General features: G+C 41.3%; 2 protein-coding genes across 2 annotated transcripts in view; one reads left to right on the forward strand and one right to left on the reverse strand.

The window, feature by feature from the left end:
- Window positions 1-4736, reverse strand: part of Zfyve26 (zinc finger FYVE-type containing 26) — a 69447-nt gene extending 64711 nt beyond the window's left edge. Inside the window, 3 exon segments of the mRNA XM_021201422.2 lie at window positions 2197-2275; window positions 3895-4196; window positions 4682-4736. Of these exon segments, the coding sequence (XP_021057081.1) occupies window positions 2197-2275; window positions 3895-4088 (273 nt within the window). The 5' untranslated portion in view covers window positions 4089-4196; window positions 4682-4736.
- Window positions 4737-5748: 1012 nt separating this feature from the next.
- Rad51b (RAD51 paralog B) overlaps window positions 5749-14091 on the forward strand; it is a 528672-nt gene continuing 520329 nt past the window's right edge. The window contains exons 1-4 of the mRNA XM_021202264.1: window positions 5749-5793; window positions 8861-8966; window positions 10699-10812; window positions 12575-12691. Coding sequence (XP_021057923.1) covers window positions 8883-8966; window positions 10699-10812; window positions 12575-12691 — 315 coding nt within the window. The 5' untranslated portion in view covers window positions 5749-5793; window positions 8861-8882. The remainder of the gene's footprint in view (window positions 5794-8860; window positions 8967-10698; window positions 10813-12574; window positions 12692-14091) is intronic.

Below are 14091 nucleotides of genomic sequence, written 5' to 3' on the forward strand. Positions count from 1 at the left end.
AAAAAAAAAAAAGAAAAAAAATTACAAAAAAATAAACTATAACAAATAAAAGAATCCCCAACAAAGGAGTATTACTAATGACACTGAAAATCCATTTACTATATAATTTTGAACAGTGGTATAGTGTATTTATTATATATAGATAGGCTTCTGCTTAATAACCAATCCTGTGAACTACGGACATGAGGGTTATTTCTAGTTTCCCCACTTTTAGCATCAGTTTATCAGCACACATTGCTGTAGCTAAACCTTTAGACACATGGTTATACTTGTAGGCCTAAACCACAGCAAGATAAAAGAAACAGAAGATAAAAGTGAATAAACGGATAAAACCAGCACCAATGGTTCAACTAATAATTAAAAGGCAGCTCTTGGCAGGTGGTAGGCGCTTGGAACACTAAGCTGCTTCAAGTTTCTAGAGCATGAAGCCACAACAGGTTCTGTGGCATTCCAAAATGCACCCGGAGACTTGGTCCTTACAAAAGTTTATAATTCTCCAAACAACAAAACTACTCCTGTAGCGGTTTTAAGAAGCGGAACCCTGGAGCTTTAAGAACTAGATAATCTATCTGATATTGGCCAAAACCAGAACCATTCCCAGGCTAGGCTGAGGAGCCCGACATGTGAAATCCAGCACCTGATGGTGTTGAGCAAGCTTCCTGAGAATAAGCAAGCTGCGAGGCCACCAGTAAGCAAGCAGACCTCTTCCCCAGAGGGGAAAGGTCAGTCAGTGCAACAGACTTCATGTTTGTAATGGGAAGCTCCTCACTCAGTAACAAAGCCTCGCTCTCCCTCTCCCTTTGAAGATGCTATGGCATCTTCTCTTCTACTTTACTTCATTTTTGTTCTCTTTTCCCCTCTTCAGTTCTGACTCTTACTTATCCTCGGTTTCATTGTTTCACAATTTTGCTTCTCTTGTTGTTTCTGCTAGTCTTTCTGTAATTTCTCTTTGCTAGACAACCTCCTAAAACTCTGTCTAAAAGATACATTTAGGCTGGGCAGTGGTGGTGCACACCTTTGATCCTGGGGCTCAGAAGGCAGAGGCAGGTGGATCTCTGTGAGTTCAAGGCCAGCCTGGTCTACAGAGTAAGTTTCAGGACAGCCAGNGCTACACAGAGAACCCCCGTCTCAAAAACAACAATAACAACAACATCACAACAGAAAAGTTACATTTAAAACAAGAACTTCTGGTGTTTTTGGACAGTTGTGGGAGGGATAATTGTGCAAAACATAAATATAAAATTAATTCTGGTGTGAAAGCAATAAATACAAGAAAAATTAGGCAAAATGGTAAACATTTAAAAATTGATTTTTATTTTTTTGAGACAAGGTATCTCTGTGTAGCCTTGGCTGTCCTGTAACCTTCTTTGTATACCAGGCTGACCTTGAAAACATAGATATCCTCCTGTCTCTGCTTTCTAAGTGCTGGGATTAAAGATGTATACTACTACCACCCAGCAAAAATTGAATTTCTTACTTTGAAGTCCATATGGGCTAAAATAATTATGAAATAGGAAGTGGACAGGGGTAGAGGGCGATAAGATCTTGGTTTCATGTCTGGCTTTCCCAGAGTCATTTTTCTTTTCTTTTCTTTTCTTTTCTTTTCTTTTTTTTTTTTTTTTTTTTTTTTTTTTTTTTTTTTTTTGGTTTTTTGAGACAGCTCTGGCTGTCCTGGAACTCTCTTTGTAGACCAGACTGGCCTCGAACTCAGAAATCCTTGAGTGCTGGGATTAAAGGCATGTGCCACCATGCCTGGCCAGAGTCATTTTTCTTGAGTCAAATGTTCCTTGTTTATACACACATGTACACACACACGCACACACACTTTTTTTGAGACACAGTCTCATTATGCTTCCCAGGCAAAGTGATTTTCTTTGTCAGCTTCTTGAGTAGCTGGGACTGCAGGCCTGTACCACCATGCCCCACCATCTTGGCACAGTCACAGAGCCCCACAAAGTTCTCTTCACGAGCAGGACTCCTAGAGATATTTAACAAAATAGCATCACTCCTAATGATATTTATACACCAAGCCACCAGGGCAAATTAATGAGCAAATAATTTCCACCGTCTACACTGAGAAAGACAACAACTAGCCACCAAATAAAGGAAGTAACAGAGAGAAGGAAGACCTCTGAGCTCCTTCTAGTTCTTTTGAGTCCTGGCCTCAGGGAAAGATGTAAATGTAAACCCACGTACCTTTTCTGGGGCCAGCCATTTTTCTAATACGAGAAGCCAGAGCCAGGCTAATCTTTGAGGGTTGATGTCTGGCCCACATCTAAAAACAAAGAAAGAAAGATTGATTTAGTGAAATAGGAGTTTTAGCCCACCCTTCTCCCTTTGTGATTCATGATTTATTGTTCAGTTTCCAGTCAGTCCACTTTAGATCTGAACAGGTAAGTCCTAGTGAGAGATTCTCAGTTGTAAGGAAGAGTTCAACAAAACAGAGCCACATAACTTCCAGCCTGCATTAATGCCTGCACCTTCTCTAACCGTATCTTAGCTCTGCAGCTGCAGTGTTGCTATGCTGGCTGGTCTGGAATTCCTGGGCTCAGGCAATCTTCTTCTGTTTCAGCTTCCAGAGCATCTGGAGCTGCAGACATAGCCTCTCCATACCTGACTTAGTTTTTTTTTGTTTGTTTGTTTTTGTTTTTTTGTTTTTTTTTTTGCTTTTTTCAAGACAGGGTTTTTCTGTATAGCCCTGGCTGTCCTGGAACTCACTTTGTAGACCAAGCTGGCCTAGAACTCAGAAATCCGCCTGCCTTTGCCTCCCAAGTGCTGGGATTAAAGGTATGAGCCACCACTGCCCGGTCTGACTTAGTTTTATTTTTAAGTATATTCCTACAGAGAAAATCACAGTAATGAATGTTATCTGAAACACACACAGAGTCTTTCACTGTTTTGAGATAGGATTTCACACTGTAGTCTAGGCTGGCCCTGAACTCATGGCATTACTCCTGCCTCAGTTGAGATGCATGGGTTAAATTACCATACTTAGCTCTTAAGTGTACTTTGAACACAGAAAATGAATCAAATATAAAAGAATAAAAGGAGTTCGTAGTGATTCACTTATAACTATATAGTATAGGAACTCATAAGCCTTACTTTAAGTCAGTAGTTTGGGCAGTAGTATACACCTTAAATTAAAAGAACTTAATTTAAGATCTAGGATGGTGAACTGGGGTTCTCATGAGGCAGGAAGGGGTCATAGCATAAACATACAGTACAGTAGCAAGGAGTGAGAAGATTCATGTGTAATATGCAGAACTTCTGTATCTTTATTACAGTGGGCTTATATCAATCCCTGAATGGATAAAACTGCATAGAATTACAACTAAAAAAGCCAATACAGATTTAAAAATGGTGAAAATCAAATCCATTTTTTTTAAAATGTAGTTAACAGTAATGTTCTTTCCTGGTTTTGCTGCTTCAGTGCATACAGCTGGAATGAGATGTCACAACTGGAGAAGCTGGAAAAGGCTTATGCCAACTCTATTCTATTTCAGCTTTTTGTGGGTCCACGATTATTTCACAATAAAACATTTTAAGTCAATGCATTTTCAATTCTTTGTCAGAGCAACACCATCATCAGTCTTATAAGCAAGAGGAATGAACAGGGTTTGTCTTTTGGAGACAAAATACAGGTAAGCCATCTTTTACGGATAACAAACAAGAAATGATATTCAGGATCCTTTTGGTAGTCAGGCTGAAACTCAGCTGCAGAGAGTAATTCATGGCCATTGGAGTACATTAGATCTAAAATACATTACACAGATAAAAGATCAGAATATTGAAATGTGCTCCCCGTCTTCTAACTTTTTAAGACAGTAGCTGACTGGGGGGCATAAAGACTAGAGTACAAACATCTTCCTCTCTTAGAGAGCGGGGATCGCTTACCTTAGCAGAATGGGACACTGCACCAGCGCCTGTAGTATGTCCTCCACCTTTTGGGGGATCTCCCCTTGTCCCCTGTGTAGTTGAGGTACACATGCTTGTGCCAACTCCCAGTCTCCCCTCCGCAGGCACTCACAGAAAAATTCAAAAAGCTGCTCCTCTGTAGCGGTTTCCTCTTTCCCAAATGGGTAACTCATTTTCCCAGCACAGAGTGCAGGTAGATAGAAAACAGAGGCGTTACGCGAAATACATTCTCAATTTTCTCACCCGTGGAGTACCCCCTAGAAACACGAGTTTCACAGGAGCTGAGAAGAAACGAAACTTTAGATGAACCACCAGCTACTGGCTCGAAAGGAAAAGCCAAAACTTACTTTTCTAATGATTGTTTTGGGTTTAATTTGACCTGTTACTATCTCTCTCTCTCTCTCTCTCTCTCTCTCTCTTTTTTTTTTTACTATCTCTTTCTCTAAGGGGTGGATCCCATCTCCTAGCGCAGACCTCACACATAATAATCTTAATATTTGTATTAGCCTGGGGCGCAGACATATACATTTACTTCCGCATTCCCTCCTGAACATTTTGTCAGTCAGACTATAAATCTCTAGGTTGGTGGAAGCCTTGGTAAGGATGAAAACTCCCTTGGTTACAGCTTTCTGTTAAGACAGCGGCTAAAGATCAGGAGATCAATCTGGGACTGAACTGTGGAGCCGGGGAGCTGGGGGACAGGGATGCTCCCCCTAGCGGGGTCGTGGACAGCACCCTCGCAATCTTCCCTGCGCCTTACACTCACCTGCTCCGGGAGTCGAACGCATTTTCCCGTCCAGAGCAGCCATGTTTGATCCCGGTCAGGTGACAAGTCCCATTGCGAAGAGTGGTGGAAGGGGTGGTGATGACGAAAGAGAGCGGCACTCTTATTGGCTCAGGAGAAGCAAGATGCAAATCAAGTGCCCGGTTTGTTTGAGTCACGTGATACCACCTGATTGCTACAGGGAAGCTTAGGAAGAGTTAGGTGCGCTAGCTAGAGGGCTGAGGACCCTCCCTTATTATGATTGCTCCTCCTCGCGACACCCTCAGTTATTCATTTCGGGGAAGCTGGGGCCAGGAATATCTGTGTTCCACGTTCCGGACCCGCCACTGTCTTTTTTTTTTTTTTTTTTTTTTTGATGTCAACATTTTCTCCGTGCCAACCAGTGATAGATGATAGGTTAGCCACAGGAGTTCTGGATCTTCCTCCATCATTATTCTATCTAGTTCTATCGTGTATATATCATATATAATTATATATCCATCAGAAGACTGAGGTCGGTACAAAGGAGTTGCAAACGAAAACAAAGAGTGAGCAAAGGCTTTCCACAAATCACGTAATCAAGTCAGTTCTTAAGTTTATTAGTTTTTCTTAACGCAGCTGCTTTAAATACTAAACCTACTTGACTTTATTTTTTCAACTAAACTCAGTGCTTTTTCAATGTATATTTTAGTTTGAGACGCTTTAGTTAGTATTTCCCGGACATTTTCACCATCAAAGTGCTTTAAAAAGTGCAAAGGAAACACAAAACTCTCAACCCCAAATGGGAATAGGGCGGATTACCCACCCTTTCTCCAACCTCTCAGCCCCCCAAAAGAACCTTCTCTGGCCCAGCAAATAACTTTAAAATACGATTCACTGAGGAAAAGAATTTCCAGTCAAGGTTTTCCTTGCTTCACATTCGCTTTGAAAGGTTCAGCTCCTTGATTTAAACAATCACTACAAAGGAGAAATTTAATTCTTTTAAGCTTCGAGACTGAACTACAATTCCCAAAATTCAGCGGGGCTAACCCAAGCTTTTCCTGCTTCTGATTGGATAAGTCGCCAGAGTACCAACCAACCAGAGCCCCAGATGTTGCTGCTCGCACTTTTCGCGGGTAATTGTGTGAGGGTGGGGGAAAACTTTGAAAGTTCCACGCTGCTGACCTGGTACTGGAGTTTTCTGAGGGGGGCAGTTGTGGGGAAGAGGGTGTGTTCATTATCTTGTGCTCCCTCTTGGAGCCTGTGGCTGTCGATACCGGGGTCGCGGAGAGTCCTGTGTGTTGGGCACGTACTCTGTATCGGGGCTCGACCCTGGAACCCGGACGGGGTCCCGGGGCTTCCGACTTCCTCTAGGAAGGCGAGTGATGCTTGTAAGGTGTCCTGTTTCATTAGGACGTTTTGCGTCAGGTTTTCTAACTCTTGATACTTCTTCCTCTGCTTCTGGGCAAATTAGGGATCCGGGCAAGTTTAGGGACTGTCAAACTTGTGGTGTTAAGAGCGCGGAATCTGGAGTCAGATCTCTGGATTCGAATGCTGGCTCTGTCCCTTGGCTAGTTCGTGTGCTTATTAAAAACACCAGAAGCATTTAAAACTAGTGTCTGGCGCATAATAATGGCCCAATAAATAAATTAACCCCTCAGCTTCTACAATATAGCTGGGTTTTGTTGCTTCACTATTTTTATTGAGCTCCTAACAGAAATTCAGTCTGAGATGCTGTCTCCTCTTTCTCGTATGAGCTCATGCACACATCAGGAAGAAAGAAAAGCATGTGCTGTAATAACGCACAGATCAGATTAAGGAAGAAATAAGTGCAAAGTGTGGAAATAGCACTGGAGAGGAAGTGACTGATTGGCGAAGGGTTTGTGTGGAGAAATATATGTGTTTGAGTAACCTAACCTAACGTTGTGGATGGTCTTGTTAGAAGAATCACATGTCTATAATGAATGCCTACCTTGAGTGTTATGCACCAGATCTAGAGTAGAAATTAGAATCACTCTTGTTTTACACATGAGAACAATTTTGCCAGGAAGACAAATTTGGTCGTGCTTTGCAGTCTTATATTTGAGTGAGAGCTAAGTAAGGGATGCCCTTTTCAAGTTGAAAAAAAAAATGACTGATCATAAAAGTTTGGAAGTTGTCATATGATGGTCCCATGAAGCATTTTAAGCAATGAAACTGACTTTTAAGGGAACTACTTCTAGTAGGATTGTGACATACAACCTAATTTTTTCAGACCAATTCGTGACTTCTCCCTGTCTATCTCAGCAGCACGTGTACATAGCAACTACAATACTTGTTGCACAGATGTAGTTACTTGAATATATGTCTCTTCATTCTTCAGTTGTTAAGTATGCAAAAGGGAGGACATAAGCTCAGCATAGCATGTGCTTAAGAAATATTGGTGAAAGAAACAAATGAATGGAAAATATTATATTTGGAGAGTTTATATTACATTTAGGAGAGTAGGGAAATAACTTGAAGCCATAAGAAGAATCGAGGGCAAGTGGTGAGAGTGGTACTGTTAAATCAGAGTGGTTATTGCTAAGGTCTTTGTAATTTGAGGTCGTAGGTGTTTTTTGTTTTTGTTGTTTGAGGGTCTGAACTTATTCGTTATATGATGTTATTGCCTGGAACTACCTTATCTGAGAAGCACTAGGCAATAGAGTAGCATATAAATGTTGGTAAATTTTCTCTTAAGGAAACATCATCCTTACAAAATTCCAACTGAAAGAAATAAAGGGAATGTATTTTGGTTTTGTGGGGAGAGAGGAGAGTAGAAGATGGGGGAATGAAGAGAGAGAGGAGGGGTATTTAATGTAATTCAAATATTTAAGTGTTAAGTAGACTTAGGTTATAGTGTTGGTAATAGGAATCTTAATCCTTGTATATAGTTTTGTTCTTTTGTGTATAGTTATTGATTATTACTTTATTCCATGGAATAATAGTTCCTATTATTCCTGGAGGATATTTTGCCATTTCAATGAGATACACAGCCTCTTCTTTGCATGCATTATTAAAGAGATTACAACAGTTCTAACTCCCTGAAGACAACTACTTAATGAGTCTCACTAGCTATCTAAGCTATAAGAAGAGCAGAATTTAATTCTATATGGGACAGTAAGCAGATAGTATAATAAAGAATTATATTGATAACATTTGATTGAAATTTGTTCTGACTCTTTAGAAAAAGCAAGGGTGAAATGAGATTTGTGATTCTACAGTAGTAATGGGTAAGAGGATAGCTCTCAGAGGCAAACTGCCTAATGAAACTCTAAATCTGCTAGCTAGTTATTTATTTATTTATTTATTTATTTATTTATTTATTTATTTTCTGATAACAGTGGGATAACTGACATTTACACATTAGCTTTCTCATATGTAAAAAAGACCATTTTACTTTTATTATAATCTGTCAAGAATATTAAATATAAGGTTTTGGAGCATGGTTGATATTTAGCAGATGTCTGTTCATTCTTGTTCAGTATAGAGTTGCCACTTGGAAATGCATCTTGATGATTACATAACCAAACAAAATTTGTCACTCAGTGTCTTAAGATGTTATAAATGATGGCTAGTCGTGGTAGTCAACTTGATACTTGACACTCAGGAGAAGAGGGAATCTCAGTTGACAATCTGATGATTGTCTCCATCAGATGGGCCTGTGTGCATATCTGTGGGGACATTTTCTTGACTCCTAGTTCATGGAAAAGGGCTTGGCTCAGTGTCAGTGGTCCTTCTTATGAGCCAGAGTACCTGGTGAGCAAGCTGGGGAAGCAAGCAGTAAGCAGCAATGCTTTGTGCCCTCAGCTTCCATTTCTGCTTCAAGTTCTTGCCTTCAGTTCCTGCCTTGGCTCTCCTTGACAAAGGAATATAATCTGTAAGCCAAATAAAACTTTTCTTCTCAACTTGCTTTTGGTCAGTGTTTTATCACAGCGACAAAAGGCAAACTAGACTACTATGTAAATGGGAAGTACTGTTAAAGTCAAGTAATAGCAAAAGGTTACATGGCATGTATTTTTTTGAGGTTGCCTTTGTATACATGGTTGTGTCTTTCTTACTTTTTTATTAGCATTTTTTCCATGTTTTGTTTTGCATATAGAGATGTTTGAAGCATTTTATTTTATAGGGTGTTTTGTATAATCTGTCCACTATCGTTTTTATTGTTTTCTTATGTCTTTCAAGATTCTTTGGGAGACCTGGAAATATGAGCAGCAAGAAACTAAGACGAGTGGGTTTATCTCCAGAACTGTGTGACCGTTTAAGCAGATACCAGATTGTGAACTGTCAGGTAACAGTCATGTACTTTTATTTAAATTTTATGTACAAATTAATTTTAATTATAATTAATAATTGTTAAACTTGGGTTATAAAGATTGAGTGTTGTAGGGTGGGGGTGGGGAGGGAGGGCGATGCTGGGGACAGGATGGCATCAGTAAAGTCCTTGTCATGTAAACATGAGGACTTGAGCTCAGATGCCAGCACGGCCCTAAAACGCCAGGCCTGGCAGTGTACACCTGCACTCCCAGCTCCAGGGACATAGAGACAAAAAAGAACTTGCCAGGTAGCCAGTCTAGCTAAACCGTGACCCCCAGGTTTGCCTCAGCGGTCAGACCACAGAGATCATCTGAAGGAGCTTCCCAATCTCGACTTCTCACCTCCACAGACAGAAAGGAAAAGCTTATTTGTATAAAAGTGAGTTAAACAATGATGCTTTCCATACGTGGTTTAGGTTGCATTTCAGCTGGAATTTTATTTACCGAAGTCCAATATTTGTATTTTAGGCTGAGAATGGTCATAACATAAGGAAGAAGAATACCTCTTCCATCTTTTGGGGGGTTCCTGAGAAGTTTAATCCACTTAAAAATTATTTTTATCATTACTTGACAATATGACTTAACTGAGATTACAGCATAGCTATATGAGATTAACAATCAGCATTATTATCATGATTTACTAATTCTGAGGATTGAACCCCAGGCTTAGGTGCTCTGTAATTGAGTTATATCCCTTAGCCCAGCAGTATATTTTTAGGTTTGGCTTCATAAATGTATACAACAAAAGTTGCTTTCTTTCCTTTCCTTTTTCTTTCTTTTTTTTCCACATTACATCTTTAAGTATAGAAATGAAAAAAGTCTCTCTTAAGAGGGAAAATAGGACTAAAGCTTTATTTTAGGATTTCTGTCTTTAGTAAACATATTTTTTCACAACATATAATTTTTGGGGGAATTGATATTTTTGTTTCTTCTGTTAATACATTTAGTGATCATGTTTATATCTTAACTGGTTTTAAGAATATGAAGTATTCTCTCAGTTGTCAAATAATTTTCTTTGAGTTAACTTTTAGCCTAGAAAACAAATACTTTGGGCTGGTGAGATGGCTCAGTGGGTAAGAGCACCGACTGCTCTTCCACAGGTCCTGAGTTCAAATCCCAGCAACCACATGGTGGCTCACAGGCATCTGTAATGAGATCTGACTCCCTTTTCTGGAGTGAGTGGGACCAACCTGAGCAAGTAGACTGGCCTTGAACTCAGAGATCTGCCTGCCTCTGCCTCCCGAGTCCTGGGAGTAGTGCTGTGCATCACCACCACCCAGTCTCAAATCCTTTTTGAGCTGTTCTTCCTGGGCATACATTTGGACCTAAATTCAAGTGCATCATTCATAAGAACTTGGACTGGGGTGCTGTTCGTGATGTTGCTTGGGCATCTTCCCAGACAATGATACATGCCATCTGGACTGTGTAATAGAGTAGAAAAAAGACTGTGCCTCACGTCTCTGAGTTAAGGACCATGGAAGCGTGTAGAAGCTCCATGGTAGGATGTAAAAGAGGCATACATATATCTGCAATAAATAAGTTTAACTTCGTCCTAGAGACGAACTGTGACAGCTGGAAGTTTTCTGTTTTATATTTGCTTTGCTTTTAAATTTAAAAAGCCCATGATGAACATGTCTTTTTAATACTTATATCTTTGCTACACATGCTTGTTAAACTATTTTTCTTTACTCTTTTTTCCCCGTTTAGCACTTTTTAAGTCTCTCCCCACTAGAACTTATGAAAGTGACTGGCCTGAGTTATAGAGGTGTCCACGAGCTTCTGCATACAGTAAGCAAGGCCTGTGCCCCGCAGATGCAAACGGTTCGTGTAACTAAACTATAAGGGGTGTTGTTTACTTTGGGGGGTCAGAATAGCTCCCTTGTGAGAGCAATGCTTTAGCTAAAATGTGAAGGATGAATAGGGGAGGCAGTCAAACACATTGGGGATAGGTAGAGTAGAGCAAGAGAATGTCTGCCATTGGGGTGGAAAATGCAGAGATTCTGTGAGAAGGGTGCTTGTTCATCAAATAGCTTAGGCTGTGCCAGTGGAACACAGTGAAGAGGAGAGTTGCAAATAGCAGCCAGCGAGAGAAGCTGGAGGTAGTATCTCCGAGTACTCAGTTGTCATCTCCATTTCTGGTACGCTTCCTGTGTTACCATTATTATCCTTTGGAATGGTGGGAAGCGCTTCCTAACACGTGCTCTACTTTCCAGTATTATCTGTCTTTAAGCTATTCTTCTAAGCCAGTGGTTCTCAACCTGCCTAATGCTGCAACCCTTGAATATAGTTTCCCATGTTGTGGTGATTCCCCAATTAGCTTTATTACTACATCATAACTGTAATTTTGCTACTGTTTTGAATCATAATGTAAATATCTGTGTTTTCTGATGGTCTTTTGGGGATGTTCTCAACACAAGTTGAGAACTGCTATTCTAAGCCAACCTTTGTATCTTCTCAAAATAATAATTTATAATGTTGGGAAGATGACAAAGCACTTAAGGACACTGGCTGTTGCTCTTCCAGAGGACCCAGGTTCAATTCCTAACACCAGAATGGTGGCTCACACCATACCTACAGTCCCAGGGGATCCAATGCCTTCTTCTGGCCTCTTCAGTCAGCAGGTATGCTTGTGGTACACATACATACATGAAGACATGACACCCGTACACAAAACAAAATTGTGCTAATTTGTTGTATTTAACACAAATGGGTGCATCTGAAGGAGAGAAAGTTGTTGCCCCACAGTCTGGCTCAGGCACAGCTGCACCCTCTGCAGAGTCTCTGGGGGAGTGTCCCTTCCTAGCCTCTTCCAGTTGCTGAAGAAGGTTGGAATTCCCTGGCTTGTGGCCATTCCCCTTCTCTGCTCCATCTTCCCATCACATTTACCTCCAGTGAAGCTGCCTTTGCCTCTTAGATGTATACTTTCGTTAACATTTGTGATCCACACAAATAATCCAGGATTATCTCCTCATCCCAAGGTCTTTAAGTTAGTCACATCTGCAGACCCCTTCTTCACACAGCCTCCAGGCATTTGGTGTGGATATCTTTTAGGGGTCTTTTCTCACCTCTCTCAAGCCTCTTTCAAGCTGTGCTTCACAAATCACCCTAAGTTTGAAATGATCACATGATCATATTGACTCTGTCCTAGAGCTCCTGGCCACACTGCTGTCATGGTCTGCCTTTCAGCCATCCCGAGTGAACTGCGTTTAATTATTCATTGTTTGCAGTTTCCCTTAGCTTCTGCTGCTTTCCCGTATCTTGCTCTTTCTGTGCACACCCTTGCCTCTGTGGCAGGAATGTCTGCCTTCCTTTGGCTTCTCTAACAATGGATTCAGAGTTTTGCACAGATATCTGGCTCTTCAGTGAAGCCCTCTAGACAACCAGGTCTGGGTCAGGTGTAGTCTGTAAATCTCCATCTCTTGTTAACATTGTAGCTGTCCAGTGTTCTAATCCCATAGTCATGGGCACTGGGTAAATAGTGTTCAAATGAATTACAGAAAAGAAGGTGGCTTGTGGTTATAGATTTGGTTTGTGGTTCTGATTGCTTAGTAGATAAAAGAGACATGATGCTTTTCCCACACAGGCTTATGAGTTAAAGACACGAAGGTCTGCACATCTCTCACCAGCATTCCTATCTACTACCCTGTGCGCCTTGGATGAAGCGTTGCACGGTGGTGTGCCTTGTGGATCTCTCACAGAGGTAAAGGAAACCCATGCCTTTTTCTGTAAGGAGCAGAGCCAGAAGGAATGTTTAATTAAAAAAAAAAAAGCATAAATTATCTCATGAAAATGACTGTGAATTAAGTCCAGGTACTTTGCTGGCATAGTACTGCCGGGATCACTGTAGTTGCTTTATAAATGGAGGTATTAAATACATCCTTGCTGCCTGATTAGATGTATTTGGGCTTTTGTTTCTTTGAATTGCTTTAGAGAGTGATAAGTATTGGGTCTGGGGACGTGGCTGAGTGGGCAGAGCCCTTATGCTTGCTCCATAGTCATGAGGAGCTGAGTCTGAATCTCCAGCACCCATCCCAGTCATGAGGAGCTGAGTCTGGATTTCTAGCACCCATCCCAGTGATGAGGAGCTGAGTCTGGATCTCCAGCACCCATCCCAGTGATGAGGAGCTGAGTCTGGATCTCCATCACCCATCACAGTTATGAGGAGCTGAGTCTGGATCTCCAGCACCCATCCCAGTCATGAGGAGCTGAGTCTGGATCTCCAACCTCCATCACAGTCATGAGTAGCTGAGTCTGGATCTCCAGCACCCATCTCATTCATGAGGAGCTGAGTCTGGATCTCCATCACCCATCACAGTTATGAGGAGCTGAGTCTGGATCTCTATCACCCATCACAGTTATAAGGAGCTGAGTCTGGATCTCCATCACCCATCCCAGTCATGAGGAGCTGAGTCTGGATCTCCAACCTCCATCACAGTCATGAGGAGCTGAGTCTGGATCTCCAGCCCCCATCACAGTCATGAGGAGCTGAGTCTGGATCTCCAGCACCCATCCCAGTCATGAGGAGCTGAGTCTGGTTCTCTAGCACCCATCCCAGTCATGAGGAGCTGAGTCTGGATCTCCAGCACCCATCCCAGTCATGAGGAGCTGAGTCTGAATTTCTAGCACCCATGTAGAAGCCAGATGCAGTGGTATATATCTGTAATACCAGTGTGGCAGAAAGGAGCTGAGTCTGGTTCAGAGCGTAAGGTCACAGGAGTAGAGAATAGCATTAAGTGTTGATCTCAGTCCCCCACCCCCACTCACACATGCACACACATGCATGAATACACAACACATGCTTCCATCACATGCAATGGTTAATATTATGAAAGAGTATTAGGAAACAATTGAGTGAATTAAAGAAAGGATCTCTACTTTGTAGATTTCTAGTGTGAATCAATTCTGATAATATTTGAACAAGTAATATATTAAACTATATCGAGTTAGTTTTGTTCCCTGCTATTGATAGCATTTGAGTCTAGGAAGCGATAACTTACTGTGTTATTTTATGTTGTTGTACAGTGAGCTATCCTCAAGCTAAGCAGGACATAGTGGTGGCAATCCAATTTGCAAGTCCTTCAGCCATGGAAACATCCACCC

The sequence above is a fragment of the Mus pahari genome, chromosome 7, assembly GCF_900095145.1.
Source record: "Mus pahari chromosome 7, PAHARI_EIJ_v1.1, whole genome shotgun sequence".
NCBI classification, from domain to species: Eukaryota; Metazoa; Chordata; class Mammalia; order Rodentia; family Muridae; genus Mus; species Mus pahari.